The sequence below is a fragment of the Trichosurus vulpecula genome, chromosome 2, assembly GCF_011100635.1.
Source record: "Trichosurus vulpecula isolate mTriVul1 chromosome 2, mTriVul1.pri, whole genome shotgun sequence".
NCBI lineage: Eukaryota > Metazoa > Chordata > Mammalia > Diprotodontia > Phalangeridae > Trichosurus > Trichosurus vulpecula.
Genome location: NC_050574.1, coordinates 35,177,970 through 35,204,926, shown reverse-complemented (window position 1 = coordinate 35,204,926; position 26,957 = coordinate 35,177,970). Strand labels below are relative to the sequence as shown.

General features: G+C 48.9%; 2 protein-coding genes across 2 annotated transcripts in view; one reads left to right on the top strand and one right to left on the bottom strand.

Moving 5' to 3' along the window:
• Nucleotides 1-26,957, bottom strand: part of LOC118839020 (zinc finger protein 850-like) — a 902,460-nt gene that overhangs the window by 168,795 nt on the left and 706,708 nt on the right. The window lies entirely within an intron of this gene.
• On the top strand, nucleotides 5,366-16,001 carry FXYD5 (FXYD domain containing ion transport regulator 5). Its single transcript, XM_036746477.1, has 11 exons — nucleotides 5,366-5,416; nucleotides 5,682-5,715; nucleotides 8,674-8,743; nucleotides 10,123-10,209; nucleotides 10,336-10,398; nucleotides 10,631-10,681; nucleotides 13,383-13,445; nucleotides 15,081-15,110; nucleotides 15,230-15,304; nucleotides 15,547-15,592; nucleotides 15,695-16,001. The coding sequence occupies exons 3-11, from the start codon at nucleotides 8,674-8,676 to the stop codon at nucleotides 15,717-15,719; spliced, it is 510 nt and encodes a 169-aa protein (XP_036602372.1). The 5' UTR covers nucleotides 5,366-5,416; nucleotides 5,682-5,715; the 3' UTR covers nucleotides 15,720-16,001.

The following is a 26,957-nucleotide window of genomic DNA, read 5'->3' as shown; positions in this document are numbered from 1 at the left end:
CGCCCCCGCCCCCCCCACGGAGCCCCCATTGGCTGCAGTGTCCGCCTCCGCCCTTTCCGCCGCCCCCAACCCGGAGGTCTCTCTCGCGTCCCCCCCCTTCCAAGTCTACCCCCCTCCCCCAGTCAGATCTGGGCTCCCTCTGCAGCTGCTGCCTCTGCCTTCCGCGCCCCCGGCCCAGCCATGGTGACCCCCGGGCCCGTCACACCGGGTGAGAGGGAGCGAGGCCCTGTCGAGCCCGCAGCCACAGGGGACCCCAGCCAGGAGGATGGAGGAAAGGGGGACCCTGTCAAGGGGAACAAGGGAAGGGGACTCCTGATCTAGTGGGTATGGGGGAGCAGGGAAGAGGACAGGGGACCCCATTATGAGAGAGTTGAAGAAGCGGGAGTCCCATTCTAGTGGGTCTGGGGAGGGATGGAGAGGGGAGCACCTGGGGAGGTCTGGAGGAGTAGGAGAATGAAGGGGACCCCATTGGGGGCCTAGAGTGGAAGGGGATCTAGTTTGGCACGGGGATAGAGGGTTGGGCGGGGACTCTGGTATGAGGGGATGGAGGGAGCGAAGAACCTGGTCTGGTGGGACTGGAGGGGAGAGAAAGCCTGGTCCCCGGAGGATAGACTACGGGCAAAGGATTCTTATCGGGGGCTGAGAGGGGAGCATGGCGGGGAGGTGGGTGAAGGGAGAGAGCTTCTAGCAAATGGGGAGATCTTCCCTGAGGAGGAAGGGAGGAAAAGAAGGATGCCACTGACCCTGAATATCGTAAACTGGATAAATGTTTGCTGAATGAGTGAGTGACTGATCTGAGCCGTAGTCATGGCAACGAGATGGTCCAGCCCCTGGGGGAGTGCAGCGGGAAGGTGTTTTCTGTAAGGAGGGCCTGTGATGCTGTAGAGGATGGATAAGTGTGCGCGGGAGTGTGACTGTTTATTGGGGGGTGGGGGCTGGAGGAGACATTCAGGGCTGTATATATGCAGGTACACGACCGGGGGGATGGCATCTGTCTGTGTCACTGGCTTTTATCCGTGTCTCACAAGGGTTCCTGACCCCGGGGCTGGGTCGGGTGGGTCGGGGGGTTGTTTGGGGGTGGGGTAAGTGGGATGAGGCGTTACTGTAGATCATTCCCACCCGCTAACCAATACACCCCCAAGACAGGGGAAGAGACAGAGCCGATGCTTGAGAGAGGCGGAGAGACAGAGACAGAGAGACCGAGCCTAAGAAAAAGACAGACTGGGGTGGGGGGCGGGGAGAAAGAGAGTGCACGCAGCGGGGACTGCGTGCCTGCAGGGGCTGTAAGCCGCAGTGACCCCACCCATGGAGGGGGGGAGGGACGGGAGCTGAGAGGACCCTCCCCTCTGCTGAGCCTGGGGGTGGGGGTAGGAGAGCCTTCCTCCGGGGTGTGTCCGTCGCCTCAGACTCACTCGGGTCACCTGGGGTCGCACTGTTTGAATACGAGCCCTCCCGCAACCTTCCATATATACTGTGTCAGCTACACCCTCCTTCAAGCCCCGCAACCCGCGGCTTTCCCGGACCCACTGAGCCGCAAGTTTGCGGCAGCCTCCCAAACCTGGGACAATCAGATGCTCTTGATGGTGGGGTGGGGAGAGGAGAGTCCAGGGAGAAAGCTCTCGCACCATGTCTCAGGAGAGGAGAGGGAGAGGCTAGTGGGGAGAGGCTGGTGGGGAGAGGAGCAACGAAGAGTCTTTAGGGGGTTTTAGCTCCGTGGGAGGTGGAGTTGCGTGGGAAAAGGCTCTGGGGAGGAAGGAGCGAAGGAGAGAGGCTCTGGGAGGTGGGGGTGGAGAAGGGGCTGCAGAGGAGCAGTCTCTAGATGGGGAGGGCTTGAGGAGAGGAGGGGTTGGAAAGAGAAGTTTCTGGGAAGGTGTAGGCTCTGTAGGGGAGAAGGGTCTGGGCAAGGAGGAGCTGGGCAGAAAAGACTCTGGTATGAGTGTGCGTGTACTGGGGGGTGGGGGTGGGGGTGGGGGCGAGGGGGGGAAGGTGCATCTTCTCCAGATATCTGTCTGGCAGAAACCCAGAGACAGCAATTTCCCGGAGATGCTGGTTTGTTCTGATCGATGACCAGTGGGCCTTCAAAGACCTCACACCAAAGGAGCCCAAACCTCATCCCAACCCAACATCATCTGAGGGGAATCTCAGGTCTCAGGAAATCCACCGGGAGGGAGGAAGCCACATGTTCGGTCCTGCAGTCACTGAGAAAGCTCATTTTCAGAGAGGAGAGAGGTGACATGGGGGGAGAGCAAAGGGAAAGGCTCCTCCTGTGCTATCCTCGCCTATATGGAGAATCTGGAGACTCCAGAGTGAGACCTTCCCAGATACCCTTTCCCAGACTACCCCCTTACCCAAGGCTGGGAACAAAAAGCTTAGAGCCTCCCTAGGTTGGGGCAAGACAAAGAGAGGATTCTTGGGGTCTGAGAATGAAAGAAGAATGGGGGTGCCTGACCACCTTGCCCCATCCTCCCAAGGCTCTCCCCATCCCTAGCCTCCCCTCCCCCATCACACTCCCTCCCTTTCAGAATGCCCCAGTTGCTGCAGCAACCCCCTCCTTCCCTAGCTTCTCCTTGGCAACGGGCCTGTGGTAATTCATCCCTTCTTCTTGCTCCACCCCCTAGTGAAGCTCCATCCTGAGGGGCCTCATCCTTCCACCTTCCCCCAGCTTTGGGGAATAAAGCAGCTGGGATGGGCAGGAAATCTTCGGGAGGGAGAAGTGCTTGGTACCAAAAATTGATCCTTAAGGCTCTGTGCATTCTACCCTGGGGAAATTGAGAAAATGAGCTCCCAGAGCGCTGTCAAGCTTAGTCTCTTAGAATATGAGAATCCCAGAATCTCAGAATCTCAGAGCTGACTGGGACTTCAGAAAAGTGTCTAGTTCCCCTTCCCGACTCATGGGGAAGCCTCTCTCCAGACTCCCTGAACGTTTGTGCTAAGAATCCTGAGGAGATGTGAGTCATACTCCCCCTCCCATCTGGGGCACAAGCTCAGCGAACCCTTAGACTGAGGGGAGAGGCTGGAGAGAAAGACACATAACACACAGACAGGACAGGAGTCTCAGGGTGGGAACTGGGGTGGGGTGGGGAGAGTTTGGGGAGAAAGCTCCCACAGGGTGGAAGGAAGCAAGTATAGTGGCAAGAGGACTGGAAATTGGAGTCAAGAAAACCTGGCTTGGACTCATGCCTTACTAGCTAGGTGGGGGGGGGGGGAAGAGGGGGAGAAGCAGTCTCAGTTTCCCTCATCTGTGAAATGGAGATAACACTATGTGAATGTGAGTTATCTTCCTCACTAGACAAAGGAGAAAGTAGAAGCCAAGAGGAGATTTTGAACTGAGTCTAAAAAGATGAAATAGATTAAATTAGGTATAAGTGTAAGGAGGTGGAACAGACTTACTGCAAAGATACCTGCCAATCAGTGACGCTCTGAAAGAATCCCTGACGCAGGTAGTCAGTCCACAAGTATGTAGTAAGCACCTAAGTGCGAACTCTGATGGATAATGGGGTCATGGAGCCAAAAATGAACCAATCCCTGCCCTCAAGGAGCTTGCATTCTCTCAGGGAAGATAGATGACATAGAGAGATATGTAGATGAATGGATGGATGGATGAGAGATGTAGATAGATAGACAGACAGACAGACAGATAGATAGATATATGGATGAATGGATGATAGATGTAGATGGACAGACAGATGGATAGATAGATAAGTGAATGAATGGATAAGTGGATGGATGGATGGATGGATGTAGATAGATGCATGGATGGATGGGGGGGCGGATGATATACAGAGACAGGAAATAGAAGAGAGCTTGAGAGATGATGGATAGAAGATACTGGATAGAGATAGAAGATAGACATAGATAGAAAACAAAGATATATATATCTTTATATATACAATGTACCTGATATAGATGCTATATGACCTATATAAAATATATTCAAAATAAATACAAGTTAATTTTGGCAGGAAGTTGCTAGCCACTAGGGGGATGAAACTGAGCTGAATCTTGAAGTAAATCAGAGATTCCAAGAGGTGGCATGGAGGAAGGAGTGCTTTCCTGGGCTGGGAGACTGTCAATGTAAAGACACAGAGATGGGAAACGGAGCACTGTGTGTGAGAAACAGCAAACAGGCCAGTATGGCTGGACCACAGAGTGAGCAGAGAGGAGCGATGAGGTAGCCAAGCTGTGTACTTGGAGTCAGGAAGACCTAAGCTAAAATCCTGCCTAGACAGTTACCAGCTGCGTGACTGACTCTAGGCAAGTCACTTAAGTTCCGTTTGCCTCAATTCTAAACAGAGATCATCATAGCGCCTGTCTCCCAGGGTTGTGAGGATCAAATGAGCTGGTATCCTAAAGTACTATAGAAATGTGAGCTGGGAGGGTCCTTAGAGAGCATGGAGTCCAGCCTCATGTTACAAGTGAGGAAATTGATGTCCAGATTGGCTAAGTGAATTGCCTGGGTTCCCATAGTGGGAGTGGGGGGCCAGGGACCTATGGCCTCAAGGCAGAACATCAAAGGGCCTCACTTGAGGACCTAGAGGGCCACATGTGACCTTGAGGCATCAGGTTCCCTGCCATATGTGGTAAGTAGCAGAACCAGGATCCATCCTATAGGGTCAGGGACAGAAAGGAGGAGACAGAGAGTCTTAGGCCTCTCTCTCTCTCTCTCCCTCCCTCTCTCCTCTCTCTCTCTCTCTCTCTCTCTCTCTCTCTCTCTGTCTCTTTTTGTCTCTCTCTCCCCCCTCTTTTTTTTTCTCTCTTCCCTCAGCCACTTCTCAGGAAACTGACCGTTTCTACTATGGTGAGTTGGGGATATGGTGGGAGGGGGTCTTGAGGCTGTCACACAGGTAATGAGGCCCAGCCCTTTTGGTTAGCCACAAGGAGAACACCAGGCGTGGCTGCTAATCCAAGTATCTTTCCTGCCTGCCCCTGGTCTACATCCTGTTGGCTTGGATTTGCCTGGGAGGTTTCCTGCCCCCTGAAGTTATTCTGGGCTCAGGCTACTGTTAAAACAAATATAGTGGGGGTTTTCAAGGCCACATCAGCTAATTTGGAGGGGGGCAGTCTAAAGCAGACAGGACATCTGGGAGTTGGTAGCAGGGTACCTACTTGGGGAAAGATGGAACGGCTTGGGTGTTAGGGTTTATTCATCTCCCTTCAGAGTTAAGTTCAAATTCTCAGTTCAGGCCCTACCTTACCCCCCACCCCCATGAGGTCCCATTTGGCAGATGAGGAAACTGAGGCTCACAGAAGTTGGGGTAGAAGCAGAATGAGGCTTGGGGAGAGGGGCTGCTGAAGAGTCTACACACAGTGGGGATCACCACAGTGCTGTTTCACTTCTCAGACTATGACTCTGTTCGCATCGTGGGACTTACTCTGGCTACTATCATGTTCGTTCTGGGCATCCTCATTATACTCAGTAAGTGCCTTCTCATTACCTGCACAGAGCCTAACCTTGAGTCCCCACAGGGCAAGCCCCCCTCCAGCTCCCAATCCAGAGCTCCTCCCCCAGAGCTCTGGCTCCCTTATACAAGCCCTCATTCCTGGGACCACAGCATCCCCACCCCCGGGGTTATGGGGCAACCATGCTGAGTTTGGGTGGGTCCCTTCCTGACTATTTTCCCTGGCTTCCAACTCTAGTCTCAGATTTTCTTCTTCCCGTCTTCCCATTTCTCATTCTACAGGCAAGAAAGTGAAGTGTAGGAAGTCAGACTCCAGGTCAGAAGTGTCTTTGGGGGGTTAGGGATGAGGGTGGGCTTCCTCTATTTCCCCCAATCCCTCTCTCTGGCTTGTACTCTCCCTGTATACCCCTCTGTGTCTACCTCTGTGCTCATCTCTCTCTGTTCATCCATCTGCTTCTGTCTCTCTGTTCCTCTCTGTCACCTTCCTTATCTGTTTCTACCTATATGCCACTGTCTCAGGTCTCCCTCCGTCTCTGTGTCTCCTCTGCCCCTATCAGTCTCCCTGTCTCTGTCTTGGTCTCCTTACAGTTTCTTCTCATTCCTTTCTTCCTGCAGTCCGACCATTAAAAACTGTAAGTCTTGATTCTCATCATTAGGGAGTGTGTGTGTGTGTGTGTGTGTGTGTGTGTGTGTGTGTGTGTGTGTGTGTGTGTGTGTAGAGGTGGGGGTGGGAATAGTCTGTACCTGGATGGATACTACAGCAGAAAACTAGCTGCGTTTGGGAAGGACTTTCAGATTAAGTCTTGCTCTTCTTGGCCTGTTTTGAATAGGGAGCTGTCCTCAGAGTAAGGAGGACCTAGCCTCAAGTTCTAGATCTGATACATAGTGAATGTGTGATGTTGGGCAAATTACTCTATCTCTTGGATTAAGCCCTCTAAGACTATCGGAGGAGACTTGCACTGAGGTCCTCACCTGGGAGTTTCCTCTACCTATGAAATCAGTGCCTATCGCAATCACCTTAGGGGGAGGGGGAAGAAAGACAGCAGGAGACTGGAATTAACCAACCACCAAGTGTATACTGCAAGGGATCAGAAGATGAGAGTGTGAGAGTGTGGTGTGTGTGGGGAGAGGGGAAATTGGGGTGGGAAATTGTACCTCTCTATATCCCCATGTCTCTTTCCCTGCAGCCCCAGGGGGAGCCGTGTAACATGAGGAGACCCTTCCAGCTCTGCTGCTGCCCCCATCTCAAAGACCCTAGGGGTTAGGGATGGATATTGCTGGGGCCCCCTGCTCCCAGCCCCCCTCACATCAGTGAATGTTCCCCTTCTATATGAGCTGCCTGTGCCCCAAACTGGACTCCTCACCCCACAGGGAGTGCCCAGGGCCCGGAGCATTGAGCCCCCTTGGGGGCAGGGCTGGCCCCCCTCCCTGAGGCTTCTGCAATAAAATCTACCCCTATTCCTTCATGGACCCAGGCATCCAGTCCCCTGGTCCCCTCCTAGGACCCAGACATCTACTCCTTGCCTTGCCTCTTTCCTAGAATCCAGGCATCCACTCCCCAGCCTCAGACCCTCCCCTAGATCCCAGGTATCCAGACCCACCCACCCCCTGCTGCCCTCCTGGGACTCAGGCATCTGAGCCCTGACCCCCTGTTTGTTACCTTCTGAGCTCAATAAATGTGGATTCAGGGTTTTTTCCCCTCTGGTCTCTCTGTGTCCTTCCTGGTTCTTGTTTGGGGGGAAGAGGAGAGAATAAAGTGAGTCCCCCCAAGATAAAGGGAAGGGAAGAATGGGAGGATCCCAAGGACCCTGAATCTCCTCCTTCCCCCCTCCTCCCAACCTGACCGTGCTGGTTATTTTTCCTATCAGAGAACGTGTAGGGACTTCCAAGATGTCCAACCCTGTCCAGCTTCCCCACAGGGTGTCTTCTATACCTCACCCCACGCTCTCCTGTACTGGGGTGTCCCCCACTCTACCCCTACGTAGTCTCTCTCTGGCTCCCGCCCTGGCTTTGAAGCCAGGAAGCCAAAGAGGAAATGACTCTCCCAGTCTTGGCCCCCGCCCGCCCCGTTCTCACACCCCCCTCCCACCTCGGCTCCCCACCCCGCCCTGCCTGTCCCCACCAGGCCAAGGCCACCAGCTCCGGACCCCCCAGCTCCAAGGTAAAGCCCTCCTCTGCGGCCACGGGCTCCCTTTCCCCTAGGCCCTAGGGCAAGGGGGTGAGATTTTCTGGCCAGCATCACCTCCTGGCCCTGGGCCCTTTCTCCTCTCTGCCCATGTGTGTCTGTCCCTTTCTGTCTCCGGGGCTCTCCTCTGAATCCTCTTTTCCCCTCTGCTTCTCCTAGCTGCCTCTGCCCGCTCTGAGTTCCTCTGTCTCTCAGTTACCCACCCTCTCAGGCTCTCTTGCTGGTCTCCGAGTTTTCTCTGCCCCCTCTCTTCTTTCCCATTCTCTCCCCTTTCTCTGCTCTCTTCCCTTCTCTCCTCCCCATTAGGTTTCTTTTCTATTTCCAGTACCTCTCACTTAGATTGGCTCTCCCTCACCTCCTCTCTCTCTGTTCTTCTTTCTCTTTCTCCATGGTCCCGGCTCTGACTGCGCCCCCCCCTTCTCCCCCCTTGCCCCGCTTCTCCCCCCTCCCCGCTTCTCCCTCCTTCCCCCCCTCTCCAGCCAGCTCATGTTTTCCTGCTAGAGCAGGAGGCCGTTAAGTCATGATGCCTCTCTGCCCTGCCTCCCTTTGGGTTCCTCAGCTCGAGAGGGACAGACCCAGAGAGGGAAAGGGAAGGAAGTGGGCCCATCCATTCCAGCTCCTTTCAGTTTGACCCTGGCTGCCTGGCAGGGTAAGGGACTGGGAGAAGCCTGTGCCTGGCTTGAAAATGAAGTGGAGGAAGGGGGCTATGAAGAGGAGGGCTGGATCTGCTCTAAGCAAGGTCTTGCAACAGTGGCTGCCAAACCCTCCCTAGGCTGGTTGCTTCCTGTTTCCTCTAGGGGAGCAGGGGGCGGAGTGGCTGAGATGGGGATGGGTAAAGGAGTGGGGGAAGTAGAGGAATTAATTTCCCCCCACATCTCCCCACTTCCTCCCCGGGCTCTCTGCAGAGGAAGGGCTTCTGGGAGTGAAACTGGTCTGTGATGTTCCTCAGAGACAAACTTGAGTCCAAATGCCAGACCCACAGCTCTCCCCAGATTCCACCACCCCTCCCCAATTTTCTGCAGCCCCTACAGGAAGTTGGAGACCCCTTCCTCACATATCTCAACCCCATCACCTCCGCACCTCCTACAGATGTCAGCTTCAGGACACCTCTACTTTCTATTCCTCCTCCTGGGCTTGGCCCCATCTTCATGGACCCAAGGTGAGTCACACTACAATTTCCCCTTCTCCCCTCATTTTCATTAGATTTCAGTAATGTTCCATTACTTTCTATCACTCCCGTTGGGGCCTTCTGCTCCCTGAGGGTGGGAACTGGGTCACTTCTTTTAAACCTTCGTCTCCGAAGCCCCAGATTACAACCCATCCATGCTCGTCCGTCCCATCCAACATCTAACTCTTGTCAATGTGCCCCCTTGAGGACAACCCAGAAGTCCACAAAATGTGGAGTTTCTCTTGAAGCACATGAGCCTGACCATCAGCTATCATGTGATCTTTCCACTGCACTAACCCACCTTCCTCCCCACACATGCATTTCTTGGAGCTTGTCCTTTCCACAGCTTCTCCTTCCTAATTCCTTATTTGTATCACAGCCTACTCACACCCAGCTGTGTGCCTCTCCATAACCCTTTGGGACATCTTCCATTTCAATGCTCTAGCAAGCTGGGATGGGCTAAAATCTGCATTATTGGAGGAAATGCACACATTGAGAGGAGCACAGATCCATCGGACAGGACACCATTTGTACAGCATCCTACATCAGGACCTCCAGGGCTGCTTGTTCCAATCCCTTTTTACAAATGAGGAAACTGAGTCTCAGAAAGGAAGTGACACAAGCTCATAGAGCAGGAAGGGACCTCAGAGAACATTTAGTCCCCACCCCTCATTTTACAGAAAGAAAAAGTGAGGAAGTTAAGTGACTTGCTTGAAATCACACGGGTAGAAAAAGCCAGGGGTAGAGATTCAAACACGGGTTCTCTGACTTTGGAGCCAACACTCTTCCCATTGTATCTACCAGGAAGGAAAGAAGCATTTATAAAGTGCCAGGCACTGTGCTAAGTGCTTTCCAAATAGGAGAAGGAAGAAGGACTCAGAGAAGGTTTCATGTTGTCCCCTGAGCTGGATCTTTAAGAAAGACAGGGCTTTAATAGACAGAAATGGGAAGACCATCACCTGTGGGGCAGAACGAATGTATTGTATTTGGGTCAGAAGGTGTGGGTTCCAGCCCTGATTTGCTCCTTCTTGCCTTTGTGAGACCTTGATCAAAGAAATGTCTCCTCCCTTGGCTTCTGTTTTCTCTCCTGTAAGACAGATGCACTAGATGAACTCAGAGGCCCTTTCCAAGTTTAGATTTATGGTAAAAGGGCCCCTAAGTTCGAATGTAGCTAAAGAAAAATTTTAGGGGGTTGGGACATTCCTTTTCTACCCCCAAAGCTACCAATGAGAAAGATTTGATTATATAGCTCTGCCTTGAGTAGGGGGTGGGTGGGCTAGGAAAAATGGTGGGAGTGGAAGACCCTTCCCTCCCCCATTTGCAACCCCTACTGGCCCCTCAACTAGATATGTCCATGGTGCCCCACTTAGGCACATCGATGGTCCCCGACTTAGACATGATGGAGAAAAACCATTCCACCCCATCTGAGGAGCCACTTGCTTCAAGCTTAAGCACAGGTAAGGAATTAATGGGGGAGTCAGGAGGAAGAGATTGGGGGGGAGGGGGCCTGGCAGATGTAGGGGCTTGCCATGGGGACTGCAATGAGCCCCAGATCTCTTCCACCCACTCTGCCCCACCTCCAGCTCTAGGCCCAACCACCTCAGAGCTCCTGCTGACTTCGAGGGATCCTGTCAAGGACGAGGAGGGTAATTGGGGTTCATGGGTGCTGGAGGAAGAAAAGGAGAGTGACCCAGACCCTGGTCCCAGCTCCACACCTATCTCCCAATTCAGCTGGGAATGGGGTGAGATGGGCTGAGACTTGAGAGTTTGAAACTTTGGGTAGATTCATCCAAAGGGTCTGGGGCCCCAAGCCTCGTGGGAGGGAGGACTTCATTCATTTCTCATGCCTCATTCTCCTCTGTTTCCTTGCGGGGAAAGACACAGGCCAGACTCAGCCAGAGAATAAGATGGGAACAACCTCAGCGATGGGTAAGTGGGAGAGTGGAGAGCAATGATGAAGGGCCTAAAATTCTCATATTCCTTCGCCTCATCTCCTCTCTCACACCATGGTGAGCCCTTCCATCTGCCCTCTCTAGCCTTCTCCAAATTCCTCCCCCCCTCCGCCTTTCAAGGCCTAGAACAAGACTCCCTAATTCAGGAAGCCTTTCCCCCCTCCCCCTTTCCCCCATGTGACAGTGACATTTTCCCTCATCAGATTTAAATTTCGTTTTTATTCTAAGAGTCAGTATGTCCTGTAGGGCACAGCTGGGTTTGGAGTCAGGAAGACCCCAGGTTCAAATCTTGTCTCTGACTTTAGAGATGGAAGATACCTCCAAGGCCATCATAGGGTCCTCATTTCACAGTTTAGAGAATGAGCCTCACAGAGAAGAAAGTTGCCAAGGTCGTGGAGGTGAACCTTGCTCTTCCCCCTTGAAATCTGACTTACGGTCTGTGTACCATACCCCTGAACAAATGACTTCTCCTCCTTGGGCCTCACCTACTGAATCAGTGGGAGGTCCCTGTTCTGAAAACTGCAGACCCTTCCATTTTTGCATATTATCTCTTCTGAGCTTAATGACCATCAGTGGAAACAAGCATTCTTTTTTTTTTTTTTGGAGGGTGGAAGGCAAGGCAATTGGGGTTAAGTGACTTGCCCAAGGTCACATAACTAGCAAATGTGTCAAGTGTCTGAGATCACATTTGAACTCAGGTCCTCTTGACTCCAGTACTGGTGCTCTACTCACTGCGCCCCCTAGCTGCCCTGGAAACAAGCATTCTAATGCACAAACAGACTCTGGCATCCACCATAAAACGCTGTTATTTATATAGATAACATCTCACCACATAGTCAGGTTTTAAAAAAAAGTACAAGATTATCATTTAGCAAGATAGCCAAAATGTTTGTTTTACTTGTGCCCTCTACAGATCTCTCTCATGTCTATGTGGGTATTTTGGTTTTCAGATTTTCCTGACTGTTACCATTATTTTGTTTTTCAAGAGAGATCCTTCTCTCTGCATACCTTCATCTGTTTGCCTGTATTTCCTTCTATTCTTCATCTTTGACACTTCTCATGGTGCCCTGATGTTCCATCAGCTCCGATAGCCTTGTACCATGGCCCTCAAAAGCACCTCCTGACCAGCATGGACTTTCATTGCTTTTAACTGTCTTTGTTAATATAATCATAATAATGATAATAATAACTGGCTTTACTTTAGCACTAAGATTTGTAGAGTGCTTTATATATGGCATATCATTTAATAACTTAATTTAAATTCTCAAGGCAGAGTGGTAAAGGGATAGACAACTGATCTCAAAGACCTGGGTTTGAGTCTTTTTTCTAATGGTAGTAGAAGTGTGATCCTGGGCACCTAGGCTACAAGGCTTCAAGGTGTTGAGAAGGTGCTGACCTGCACTGATAAAGACGGGTTTGTTATCAGGGAGTTCCCTGTGCCAAGGAAACCATGGGAGCTGATGAGACCACCGAGAGGTCAGGAGAGAAGGGTTGGAATATGGGTGATGATCCAAGGAAGGATAATACAGAGGGGTCAGAGGGCACTCAGGAGTGAGCAGTGTCATGAAGATCTAGAGAGAAAAGAGGTTCTAGGGAGAGGGGAGTTAATGGTGTCAAGTGGAGCAGAGAGATGCTTGTTGAATGAATGAATGAATGGTAGACAGTATGGGGTAGCTAGGTGGTGGCGCCATAGTGGATAGAGTGCTGAGTGACTTAGAACCAAGAAGACTTTTTCCTGAGTTCAAATGTGGCCTCACACTTACCAGCTGTGTGTTTTCTTCTTTTTGATGTGCAAATACTTTATTTGGTGTAGTCTTTTACCTCTTATAAATTTTTCTTCTTGTTGAATAGATAAAATTTTTCCTCTTTTTTACTATCACAATAATGGGCTCAAATTTCTCCTAGAACTTTCCCTGGCCTTTCCTTTTCTCCTTTTCACTTACTCCTTTCCTCTCCCTTTTCCTAGTGGGAAAGACCTTAGCTTAAAAAGGACCAAGGTCCCCCACTGCATTCTGGGCCATCTCCAGATGTCCTGATCTACAGGGTGTTCCTAAAGTCTGGACACATAGGCAAAAATGCATATTTTTAAGAAATGAAATGAATGAAATTTTCAATAACATTTTATTTAATTGGAATATTAACAAATAGCATCTTCAATATGATTTCCATCATTTGTGATGCAAAGGTTCATGTCCTTTACAAGATTCATGTGAATTCGATGCAATAACTCCACATGGCCGTCAATTTGAGCACACTTACTCTTTATGCGTTCAGTCAAGTGTGTCACATCTGTGATTTTCATTGAGTACACTTTCTCCTTTAGCATATCCCAGAAAAAGAAGTCAAGGGGGCTAGGGTCTGTTGATATTCTAAATATTTCAAAATATGCATTTTTTCCTATTTGTCCAGACTTTAGGGACACCCTATATTATCACTGCTGGACTGGAAAGAGTGAGGCTGGTGACTTTGCCCAGCCCAATCCAATTCACCTGCATATCGTGACATCACCTTCCTAATGTCATGGTCCTCTTTGAGGGTGGAGGACAAACAACAAGGATCCTAATAACATACTTGTTCTTAACCTTTGGCCATTATTAGAATATAAGGTTCCTGAGGGCAGGGTTGTGTCCTGCTCTAGCACAGCTGTGTGTACAGAGTCTCTCTCTTGTGTTCTACAGGTAACATGGAACCTAGAACTGTGGCCAGCAGAACAAGCCCCCAGACTCCTTCCACATCTTCTGGTCAGTGACTCCTGTACCCCAGCCCTGGTCAGGAAGGAGGGATCCAGGGTCCCATTTCAATGGGGGTGGGCAGGAGGGTTTTGGCAGGGAGGCACACACACTGTGGGAATCATTCTGGGAATGAGGTAATAGGATTTGGCTGTCCCCCCTCCCTTTTCTCCTTCCCATAGCCACTTACAACTGTTCCTCCCTAATCCCTTAGGAATCAGCCTAGAACAGGAGAGAACCTTGGGTTTAGGAATCTGAAGACCTGTGTTCTTGGATCACAGGATCTGGAGCTGGAAGGGACCTCAGAGAATATCTAGTAGTCGGGCTATCCTTAGAACACATGCTAGATATATTTCCTTCTATTCCTTTGTTCACATCATTCAATTAAACATTTGGGGCACCAGCCTACTCCCTCCCCGTGTTCCCTTCTTCCTCTCTGCTTATCCTAATAGAATGAAAGCTCCTCAAGGGCTGGAAAAAAGAGGCAGCTGGGCAGCTGGGGTCACCAAGGGAAGTGGTGAACCAGTTTCTTCCAGAGAGGGAAGAATAGCATGGCACAGTGAAGTGGATAAAGGACTGAACTTGGGGTCAGAAAGACCTGAGTTCTATCTGTGTAACCCTGGACAAATCACTTAAAAACTCTTGTTTGCCTCAGTTTCCTCGTTTGTTCAATGGGGAGAATAATCGCCCTTACCTCTCAGGGTGGTGGTGTAAGGTGAATAGGATAGAATTTAAGTGCTTTGCCAATTTTAAAGTGCTGTGTGCTAGCTATGGGTGGCTAGGTGGCCTGGCTCAGTGGATAGATAAAGTGCTGGGCCTGAAGTCAGGAAGACCCCTCTTCAGGAGTTCAAATCCAGCCTCGGACATTGACTAGCTGTGTGACCCTGGGCAAGTCATCTCACCCTGCTTGCCTCAGTTTCTTCATCTGTAAAATGAGCCAGAGAAGGAAATGGCAAACCATTCCAGTATCTTTGCCAAGAAAACCCCAAACGGGGTCACAAAGGGTAGAATCTGACTCCAACAACAAAAAAGTTTACCTACTTTTATTGTTATGGCGTTGTTCTTTCTTTTTGCATCTCTGGCTCCTAGTACAATGCTTTGCACAGACTAGGCCTATAAGTGTTTTTTATTGTCGTGATTCAGTCTTTTCAGTCATGTCCGACTCTTCGTGACCCCATTTGGGGTTTTCTTGGCAAAGATACTGGAGTGGTTTGCCATTTCCTTCTCCGGCTCATTTTACAGATAAGGGACTGAATTGAATTGAAACCGAGACCAGGGAGAGAGGGTCATAGAATGGAAAGAGAGCTGGATTTGAAATCAAAAGCCCTGGGTTCCAATCCTGTCTCTTCCATTCACTACCTATTGGACCTTGACAAATGAGTCATTTTCCTGGGCCTCAGTCTCCTCACATTTGCCAAATCAGGGAGTTGGTCTAGAATTCTACATGGTCAAGATGACTTTGGGAGGCAGTGGGTCAGAGTGGGTGGAATGCTGGTTGTGGTTGTTGCTGCTGAGTGTTAGGAATACAAACGAGAAGACAGACAGTTCCTGCCTTCAAGGAGCTCACATTCTAAGGCACAACAGATGAAGGGAGGAGCTGTAAGAAAGAAGGCCCTCTCCCCCTGACTTTCTTTCTGTCTTCCCCAGGTATGGAGGAGTGGAATCCCTTCAAAAGTAGTGAGTCATTCTTCCAGACTGGGACCCAGGGAAGGGGAGGGGGCAGGAAAAACAAAGGGGCTCCTTCCCCTTTTGAATGCTCCCCACGTGACCCCCTCCCCCTCCTCTTTCTCTTTCAGATGAATATACTCTCCGAAAGAGGGGTCTAATTGCAGCTGCTATACTCTTCATCACAGGCATCCTCATCCTCACCAGTAAGAAGGAGGGGAAGCTGGGAAGCTCACAGGTTCCAGGTCTAGTCTGGAGAGGGACAAGACATTTGACTGGGTGTCATTGGCCCCACATTCGCAGACCAGCTCCGCCCCCGGTCTGTTGTGTGATTTGGGGATCAATCCCTACCCCACCTTTAGGGTGAAGTTTCCCCATCTGTGACCCAAGGACCAAACCCCTATGAGTGTGATTTACAGTTTTGTCCTCACCCAATTCTTTCTCCCAGGTGATCGGTGCCGCCAATTCCGCTGGTGCCGAAGGCAGCAGCGAAGGTGAGACCATAGAAAGTTGGGGGGGGGTGGCTGGGAAGCTCAAGGGGTGCCAGAGGGGGGAGGTCCTTCTCTCACTGCCTCCTCTCTTCTGCCCCTTCAAAGTGCCTATAAGGTGACCCAAGCCTGAGGCCCCAAACTCTAATGAAGAGGTACCAATGGAACCGTAACCACTGAAGGACCTCCAAGACTCTGACAACCCTGAGGCTCAGAGAGCTCTGGGAAGAAAGTACCACTGACCAGCCCTTTGTCTGGTTTCTCATCACCATAACGTCTTTCTGAAGAAGGCACCAGCTTCCCCAATTTCTAGATCTCCCTGGCCTCTGACACCCCCACCCCAACCCAAGATCCCAAGTTTCTCAGCACCCAGCATGGTGCCAAATGCTCAATAAACATTTGCGGGACAAATGGATGAATGAATGTTGGTTCTTGACATGGCATCTTCTCTGCTGAGTAGACACAAAGGTTTGGGATTCATGGGGATGAAGCCAAGGGAAGGGACCAGAGCCTGGGCAGTGGATGGCATCCACACTTTGCACCTAGAGTTCTGCTTTAGCTGAAGACTGAGTTGTCATCTCCCTAATTCTGGGGAATTCTAGGAGAACACTAGATAGATCTGGGGGTGCACAAGACAGAGCTCCCTGTCTTTGAGCAGTTTACATTCTGTGGCACTTGGGAGAGGGGAGGTCTCAGTATAAGTATATAGATGAAGAAATATAAGATGAGAGAGGGATAAGACAGAAGAGGGAAAGAGAAAAGAAAGAGATGGAGAGAAATTGAGAAGAGGAGAGAGACAAACAGAGGAGAGAGGAAGAGGGAAAGAAGAGAAGAGAGAGAAGAGAGGAAAGAGGAAGAGAGGGAGAAACAGAGAGAGGAAGAGAGAAAGAAGAGAGAGAAACAGAAAGAAAGAAGAGAGGAAAGAGGAAGGGAGAGAGAGAGAGAGAGAGAGAGAGAGAACTAACATAACAGGGGGGAAGAGATTAGGAAAGAGGAGGATCTGAGTTCAAATGTTTCTTAGTTGCATGACCTGGGGAAATCACTTGACCTCTCTAGGCCTCTTGTTTCCTCATCTGTAAAATGAGGAGGTTGGATTTGAGGTTGTCTAAGGTCCCCTTCCAGGTCTTTGATCCTATGATTCTTGCCTTCAGGTGAGGTACAGTCTAACTAGGAACATACACACACACACACACACACACACACACACTCTCACACACATACACATACACACATAAACCAATATATACACTCACACATATACCTACATACACACACACACACACATACACCTACATACACATGCACACATACACACTCACACATACACACTCACACCTACATACACAGTCACACACACACACATACATACTCACATATACACCTACATACACATTCATAGTCCCTACCACTCTCCTGAAATTGTTCTATCTAAGGTCACCAACAGCCTCTTACTTAATCCAGTGGCCTTTTCTTAGTCCTCATCTTTATTGACCTTTTTTTTTTTAAACAAAAAAAATGCTACATTTACACTCTTTTCAGGGTTATTGCGTGAATTAAATGAGAAGGTAATTAAAGGGCTTTGCCAGCTTTAAAGCTCTTCTAAACGCAGCTGTGCCGATTATTATCATTTTCTTATTTTGAATCCCCCCTCCTTCCCCCCACCCCTGCCCCCAGAGCCCTCTCTTGTAACCAGTAAGGACTGTGCTCCGGCTTCTTTACACCCATTGCCCACCACCTCTCTGCCTAGACGGGGAGGCAGGAGGTGGGCTGCCTTTGATCAGACGGTAGAGTCAACCTTTATTGTTTGTAGCCATCACAACTGAGGCCACGAGGTGGCACATGCAGTGAGTAGAATTCCAGGCCTGGAGTCAGGAAGACCTGAGTTCAAATTGGACTTCAGCAAGTTGCTTCACCTGTGTCTGCCTCAGTTTCCTGAGCTGTAAAATGCAGATAAAACACAGGGTTGGTGTAAGGATCAAACAAGAAAATATTTGTAAAGCGCTTAGCACAGTGCCTAACACTCAGATGGCGCCTAATAAATGCTTTTTCGTTTTCCCATCATGTGCATTTTTCCCTGGGTTCTGCTTACTTTGATCTGCATTAGATCATATAAGTCTTCCCAAATTTTCCTGAATCCATCATTTCTTATAGAACAATAATATTCAAGTACCTTCTTATACCATGATTTTTCCAGCCATTCCTCAACTTATGAAACCCCAACTTTGTTTCTAATTCTTTGTAATCACAAAAAAGTGCTGCTATAAATATTTTGTTCATACAGGACTTGCATCTCTCTTCTTCTCTCTCTCCTCTCCCTCCCTCCCTTCCTTTCCTCTCCTCCCCCTCTTCCTCCCTCCCTTCCTCTCTTCTTCTTCTTCTTCTTCTTCTTCTTCTTCTTCTTCTTCTTCTTCTTCTTCTTCTTCTTCTTCTTCTCCTCCTCCTCCTCCTCCTCCTCCTCCTCCTCCTCCTCCTCTTCCTCTCTCTCTCTCTCTCTCTCTCTCTCTCTCTCTCTCTTCCTCTCTCTCTCTCTCCTCTCTCTCTTTCTTGCTCTCTTTTCTCTCCCCTCTCTTTTCTCTCTCTCTCTCTCTCTCTCTCTCTCTCTCTCTCTCTCTCTCCCTTCTCCCTCTCTCTCTCTCTCTTCCTCTCCTCTTTTCTCTCTCTCTCTCTCTCCGTCTCTCTTCCTCTCTCTCTCCCTCCCTACCTCCCCCCCTCTCTCTTTTTCTCTCTCTCTCCTCCGTCTATCCATCTCACATATCTGTCCATACATCTATACCTACTATCTGTCAGTCTGTCTTTCTGTCTATCTGCTCATCTGTCTCATTATCTATCTTCTGTCTATTTTAAAATCTTTTTGGAGTCATGGCATCACTGGGTCTGTATAGTTTAGTAACTTTTTTGTATAATCCCAAACTGTTTTCCATGATGGCAGGACCAATTCACCCACTGATTCATTTCTCGGACAATCACAAAGCATTCATTAAGGGCTTATTTGGTGCTAGGCACCAAGACAATTCCTGCCCTCAAGATGCTTATAACAGAGCTAGGGGAGTGACCAGAGTGCTGGACTTGGAGTCAGTAAGACTTGAGTGCTAATCTTCCTGGTCTCAGACACACTAGCTGTGTGGTTCTGGGCAAACCACTTAACTCAGTTTCCCTATCTGTAGCATGGAGATAGCAATAACAGGGATGTTGTGAGGCTCAAGGGAGAGAATATATGTAAAACACTTTGCACAGTATAAATGTTAGCTATTACATATAGGGGGTAGCTAGGCTAGGTGGTGCAGTGGGTAGAGCCCTGGGTCCGAAGGCAACAAGACTCATCTTCCTGAGTTCAAATCCAGGCTCAGATGCTTCCTAGTTGTGTGACCCTGAGCAAGTCACTTCACCCTGTTCACCTCAGTTTCCTCATCTGTCAAATGAGCTGGAGAAGGAAATGACAAACCACTCTAGTATCTTTGCCAAGAAAACCCCGAATGGGGTCATGGAGAGTCAGACACCAGTGAACAAGAACAAACAACAAAGGCCTGCAATAGTGGAATGTCCATGTGGGCAGAGACAAGGGCCCCAGGGCACTGAGGATAGCAGCCTTCTGGAGGACATTCTTCATTCCCTCAGGATCCTTGTATCTTATAGTTTTCCTTTAGGCCCCCAGCCCAGAGCATCCAGTTATCATGACCCCGCCTTCCCCAGGTCCATCTGTCTCGGTGGCCACTCTCCCTTGTCTGCTGGGATCCTCAGCCTTTGGCCTTCAAGCCAGAACCTCTCCCAGCGACCTACCCCCCACCTGGAGTGGACTGTTGTCTTCTTGCCCCTCCATCTCCAGGCACCCCACTGAACTGTCCTCAGGGATCAGATTTCCAGCTCTTCAGCCTTCCTCTAAGGGTGAATGTCCCCCAAGTATCCATCCTGGGCCTTCCTTATCTGCTCTGCCTTGGTGACCTCCTCTGTTCCTTTAGCTATGGTGATCAATTCTATGCAGATGACCACATCTAAATCTCTACCCTAGTGTCATCTCATGACCTTCCACCTGCCTCCTGCACTGTCTCCACCTGGCTGTCCCACAGGCATCCCAAACTCAACCTGTCCAAAATGGAACTTCCCATTGCTCTTTCCACCTCCCTTCCCTTTGCTTACTTACTTCTGTTGAGGGTAACACCATTCCTCCTCCTCCCCTCCCTCATCTCTCAGTACTGAAATCCTTCTTTTCTTGCAGGGCTTGGTTCCCGTGCTACCTCCTACAGGAAGCTTTCCCTGATTCTTCCAGGTGAAATATCCTCAAATTTTTTCAGCCCACATGCAATGAAAAACATCATACCAGGTTCTGGAGGTACAAAAACAAAAGTTAAGTGATCCTTGCCCTCGGAGGAGCTTACTTAGGGTTTGCAGGAAGGGGACAACTTGTCCACAGATAAATAAATACAAGTTAATTTTGGAAGGATGGGAGGAAACTAATAGCAAGGTGGAGGGAGAGGGGGTGGCATTTGGGACTGTTGGGCTGAGCCTTGAATGAAGATAATAGAGATGTTCTCCTACCAGCTCATAGGCTACTTTAAAGTACCTGAACGAACCTTGAGAGTGGAAAGAGAGGTGGGCGTTGGATGCCCAACAGAAGAATTCCTATTCTATTTAGAGTGAATAGGGGACCACTGAAAATTTTTGAACAGAAGAGTGATGTGGTCCCACCTGCGTTCCAGGAATATTTATATTTAATTAATTTGGTTAATTAATTTAATAATAATATTTAACAGTTGTGTGGAAGCTCAGAAATGGAATCCTGGAGACTCATTAAAAGGCTACTGCCATGGTCCAGTGTCCAGAGAGGGGTGATGAGGGGCCTGAAGGAGGAGAGTGGCTGGATGAGTCAAGAGAAGGGGATGAATTTGGAAGGGTGGGCTTCCATCCCTTCAGTTAATTAAGCATTCAACCAATCAATTGATTAAATAATCTACCATTAAGAGACCTTCCTATAAACTCATCACAGTATGTGGACAGGTCATTAATTAATTTGGGCTGTGACATCAGATGATAGCCACCCAGGAAACATCTTGTGATTGGTTGAGAAGATCAAGTCAAGCCATGAAGGGGGAGTAGGATCCAAGCTCTTATGAGAGGGTATCACCCTTAGAGAGACTCTTTCTCCTTAGGTGTCCCTTGCTACTGGCCTTGTTATTGGTGAAACGAGACTAGTAGAAGATGAGCCATCCAGATTAGAGCAGAGGACATACGGAGGACAAAAATAGTTATCCTGTCTACATTTTAGGGGCTGGGGAGCAGCACCCCCCTCATCTAGAAAATCTTTATATAATTTTTTGCCCCTCCCTTCATATCAGAGAAGTCTGAAATTTTCTTTTTTTCTTTTTTGGGGTGTTTACAGTGCTTATTGTAAAATTTAGATTAAATATTTGGTGATAGGCTATATATGTAGGTCAATGTTAAGTAAAAATACCGCAGTTTCCCCCAAACTCCCCTCAAATTCCCATTTACAGTAATTTCTTATGCTCACCCAAGATACATGAAACTGTGATGGGATAAGTCGAGATGTGGAAGGCAAGTGGGTAGGAGTTTTCCCAAGAGGAGAGGCTAGGCTTCAGTTCTCCAGTCTCTGACCTGGAAGTTGAGAAGCCTCAGAGCTAATGCCCTGAGGGAAGCAAAAGGGAAGAGCCTCCAGGTGTATTCCAGACCGGGCAGCTCTGCTTCTGTTTACTCTTTCCTGATCTTAAACAAAGGAGTATTCTGAAATGGAAGTGCCCAGGCAGCCTGGAGATTTGGGGAAATCTCAGATCCCATCAAAGATCATCCCAGCAGCTGGGGGTGACAGCTGTGGACCCATATGAGTCACAGATGAAAAATGCAAGATGGCAGCCACTTTAGGAAGTGAGACTCCACCACACTCTGGCATACACAGAAGAGGGTCTTTGAACCCATGAGAAAGCTACCCTTTCCACCTTCCGGGGAAATTCAGAGAACCCTATGAAAGGGGAAAAGGATTTCCAGTAGCTGGGAACGGTAGGTTTTCCCTTGGTCACATGCATTCTTTACACTTCGTACACTCCCTAGGAGTGGTGTATGTGCAGTGGAAATGTGTATCCTCAGTTTGAGAGGAATTGAAGGGGTTCTTGTGCTTGGACCTCAATTCCAAGATCACATTTCTCCCTAGCTTCAAAAAACACTGTGCCTGCCAGTTTTCTCCCCAGCCCAAGGGCGCTATGCCTAGCAATATTCATGAGTGGCCCCAGTAAAACAAACTGTCTTTCCCCATCACAAGAACATCACAAGCTAACCTCTGAAGAAATTCTCTTGTAAAAACAGGATCATCTTGTAACCACAGAATTATGGTGTATTGATTCCCAAGTTATCATGTCCAATCCAGAGGTCAAGCTACGGCTATCACCTCTCAAAGCTACCTTGCTACAGACAAGACGGACCAAAAATACACCCCTGAGAAACCCCTTCCCCTGGTTTCCAGTGGTGAATGACACCTGTGACCAAGGTTGTAAGTTATCACCTCATTAGCATACTGCCAGATAATCCACTACTTTTCCTATATAAGCTTTAGCATCATCCCTGTTAATTGGCAAGCTCCTCAGGGAGCTCTGCCCAACATATTAGCGTTTTAATAAACCTTTGCCACCTTGACTTAAAGAATGCTTGAGTCCATGAATTCATTCCAGTTGACCTTGTCCAGTACTCTGGTCTTTGGGGGGGTCTCTGAACCCCTTAAACAGCAACAGAATGTTTTTATAACTGTTGACCTTGCTCTATTTTCTTAGTAAATCCCTTTTCTAAAAGTGAATGTAGTTCAAACAGTTCTCCTCACACCTATCTGACCACATGCCCACTCTCTCTTCTTTGCTGAATCCTCTTCCAGATCATGCCCTCTGACCAAGGTGTCCCCCATCACTCTGTCCTGGGCCCTCTTCTCTTCTCCCTCCATACAACTTCACTTGGGGATCTCAACAGCTCCCATGGATTTACTGACTATCTGTCTCTATGCTGATGACTCTCAAACCTACCTTCCCTGCCTCCATCTCTCTGCTGACCTCTGATCTCACACCTCCAAATGCCTTTCAGACATCTCACCCTGGAGGTAGGTCCAGTAGACACCTTAAACTTAATATGTACAAAACAGAACTCATTATCTTCCCCCTAAACACTCCCCCTCCCCCTTCCCTATTACTGGAGAGGGCAGCAGCCTCCTCCCAGTCCCTCAGACTCACAACCTGGAGTCATCTTGGATTCTTCTCTCTCTCTTAGTCCCTCCCCAACATCCAGGCTGTCCCCAAGGCCTGGTGATGTCATCTCTGCAGCATCTGATCCAGGCCCTAGCCACCTCACCCCTGGATTGTTTCAATAGCTGCTGGGGGAGGGGCAGGGTCTACTTGCCTCTGGTCTCTCTCCCATCCTCCATTCAGCCACCACACTGACTTTTCTAAAGGATGATGACCATATAACCCTCCCTATTCAATAAACTCTAGTGGCTCTCTATTGCTTCTGGGAGCAAATCCAAAGTTCTCTGTTTGGCATTCAAAGCCCTTTATAACCTGCTCCCTCCTACCTTTCCAGGCTCCTTACACCTTTCCCTGACATGTTCCCTTTGATCCAGGGGCCTCTTGGCTGTCCCATGAACAGGACATTCCATCCCTTAGCTCTGGGCATTCTCTCTGGCTGTCCCCCATGCCGGTAGCACTCTCCCTCCTCTGCTCCAATAACTGACCTCCCTAGGTCCCTTTATGTCCCAGCTAAAAGCCTTCCCCAACCCCTCTTCATTCCAGTGCTTCCCCTCTGTTAATCATCTCCTATTTATCTATCCTGTATTGAGCTTGCTTTGTATAGATTTGTTTGCATGTGGTCTCCATTAGATTGGAAGCTCCTTGAGAACAGGGGCTGTCTTTTGTTTCTTTATATTCCTAGTGGTTAGTACAGTGCCTGGCACATAGTAGTCTCTTTATAAAATGTTTATAGATTGATGCAAGAGCTATGGAGGTAGAATTGATAAGATTCAGTAAAAAAATATATTTATATTTATATTCATATATATATGAAGAGAGAGAGAGAGAGAGAAGAGACAGAGAGAGAAGAGAGAGAGAGAAGAGAGAAAGACAGAGGGGGGGATATTGAGAGGGGGGAGACAGAGGGATATTGAGAACTGGTACAAATGGTACAAACTAGCTCTCCCACCCTTCCCCACAAAACGATCTTAGATAGGCGTGCATTTAAGGTTTACAAAGCACTTTGCCAGTGCCCTCATCTGATCCTCACAACAACTCCCTGAGGCAGGTGGTATTACTATACTCATAGTTAAAGAAACTGAGTCTGAGAGAGGATGAGTGACTTGCCCAGGGTCACATGGCTAGGAAACATCTGAGGTCACATTTGAACTCAGAAAGGTGAGTCTTCCTAACTCCAGGCCCAGTGCTCTCTCCACTACTCTATGCAGCAACTCCACAATACAAAATTCCATTGTATTTACCCTGTCTGTGGAACAGTGGATAGAGAGCACCAGGCCTGGATTCAGGAAGACTCTTTGTGGGTTCAAATCTGGCCTCAGACACTTACTAGCTGTGTAATCCTGTTTTGTTTTGTTTTTTCAGTTTCCTCACCTGTAAAATGAGCTGGAGAAGGAAATGGCAAAACCACTCCAGTATCTGCCAAGAAAACCCCAAACGGGGTCATGAACAGTCAGGCACAACCAAACAATGACATAAGATTTTGAGTTTATTGGAGTAATAGAATGTAAACTCTAGCCTACTTTTCTCATCTTAGGATGAATCACTCTCCTTCATGCACTCTACCATCCAAGTGAACCGACCTCCTCACCATTCCTTACACAAGACTTAATCTCCTGCCTCTATACCTTTGCATAGGTTATATCTCATGTCTGGAATGCCTCTCCTACTTGCTTCCTCTTAGAATCCCTAGCTTTTTCTTAACTCAGATGTCACCTTCTCTTGATTTTCCCCACCCGCCTCACCCACTCCTCAGTCTTTCCCCTGAAATCACCTTGTACATATCTTGTATACTTGTTTATGTGGGTGTTGTCTTCCTGGATAAAGTGTGAGCTCCCTGAGGGCAGGACTATTCCCTTTTTGTCTTTGGTTTCTCTGGGCCAGGACCTAATAGATATTTAATACATGTTTATAGATTGTCTAACTTTCCACTGCTAAGGACCCTCAAAGCCAAGACTTGAATCTAGATCTCCTGAGAATGATGGATTTGGAGTCAGAGGACCTAGGGCTGAAATTGACCTTGGCTATTAATGACCAGTATAAGCCTGGACTCCCCAGCGAGCCATTTGGCTTTGTCCGGTCTCAGTGTCATCTTCTGCAGAATAAGGGGATTGAACTAGCCAGTTTCCAAGGTTCGAGGCTAGGGCTGTGGTGGTTGCCCTGCCTGGGCTCCACCCTGCTTTGTCCTGGCTCTGGCTCCCCTCAGCCCTTGGCAGACCTGCCGTCTGCTGCCCAGAATGACTAAGGGCTGACGTGAGGCCTGATCAGAGGGAGCATTGCTGCACCGCAGATCCAGGGCAGAAGCCAGCTGGCTCAGAGTCCACTGCACCGCCAGGAACCACCCGCCTGGGCTTTATGGGCACTGCCCAGGGGAGCCAAGTTCTGGGAAGGCTGTGGCCTGGTGCAGCAGGAGGAGCCCAGAAAGGACCGTAGAGGAATGCGGGAGGGGCAGGAGGAGGGAGGGTCAGGCCCAGGAGCAATGGGTACAACAGGCCCTATCCTCACCTGGGGCACTCCACTCACTGTCTTAGTTTCCTCATCTATAGAGGATCTCTCTCTCTCTCTCTATATATATATGTATATAAATGATCTTCCCAGCCCTGCCCACCCTCCTCCTACCTCGCAAGGACATAGATGAGCTAGGAGGTGGCCTTCTCTGAAATGTACAGGCTGTGGTTGGCTAACTGTCACCCTGAACAGGGGCTGGGACTGGAACAACCAGGAGGTAGATCATAGACAGGTGTGCCCGGAAGGGCAAAGGCCGGACAACTGTAGAATCGGACCCAGCCAGCCACGGGCTCCAGGAGGAGTCCTCACTGCCTGCAAACACACTAATTCAGCCACGTGGTACTTGGGCAGCTGCAAACACAGACATATGCATGCACAGATGACCCCCCCTCAGCTACGCAGCTTCACCTGCCGAGGTCCCTGAGACTATCATACACAGGTGCCATGACGTATGGAAGCATGGAGTCCCTCCCTATCTCAGCTGTGTGCACATGAAGGCCAATTATTGGATCTCTCTGGATCTCCGGCTCCTCATTTAAAAACAGGGGAAATGATACTTTTTAGGACTTCTCACCAGGGACCTCCAATTTATCCTGTATATACAGAGGTGTTTGCATGATGTCTTCTCCATTAGTCGGTAAGCTTCTTGAGGGCAGGAACTGACTTTTGCCTTTCTTTGCATCCTTAGCTCTTAGCACAGTGTCTGGTGCACAGTTGGTGCTTAATAAGTGCTGGTTCTCAAATGTAGTTCAGTGCTTTGGAGTTAGAGGTCCTGGTTTCAAATCCTGTCTCTGCCACTTTCTAGCTGGTGACCTTGGGTGAGGAACTTGACCTCTCTGGGGTTCAATTTCCTTATTTGTAAAATAAAAGATGGGCATTGAGGTGTAGCACACTGGGGAAAAAAGCATTGGCTTTAAGAGTCAGAAATTGTTGTTGAGTCGTTTTCAGTTGTATCCAACTCTTTGTGACCCCATTTGGGGTTTTCTTGGCAAAGATACTGGAGTGGTTTTGCCATTTCCTTCTCCAGCTCATTTTACAGATGAGGAAACTGAGGCAAACAGGGTAATGTAACTTGCCCAGGGTCACCAGGACTGGCACTCTGCTCACTGAGCCACCTGGCTGCCCCTAGAGCTAGAGGACCTGGGTTCAAATGCTGCCTCTTATATTTAGTACTGAGGTGACCTCAGTATATTTACTAAGGGTTCACTGTGCCTCAGTTTCTTCACCTGTAAAACAAAGGGTGGGGGAAAGATAGGCTAATTGTTCTTAAAGGTTTAGTTGTTCTAGCTTTCCATGTCAATCTATGATGGGGATTCTTCAGAAGTCCACAGACCTCTACAGGCTCTAGCTATAGATTTCAGTGGAAATCCATGATTTGGAAGGGGGGAATGCATATTTATTTCAATATGATTGGTTTCCTTTGTAATACAATGTATTTTATTTTATGCATTTAAATTATTATTCTAAGATCAGAGGTTTACGGGTTCCACCAGGCTGCCCAAGATATCCAGGACCCCTCAAAAAGTTGAGAACCTCTGATTTAGGATATGAAATGAGACAGCACTTTGAAAGGACTGATGTAATTATTGTTTGGTCACATGCACACGCCCTACCATATATACACATGCCCTACCATA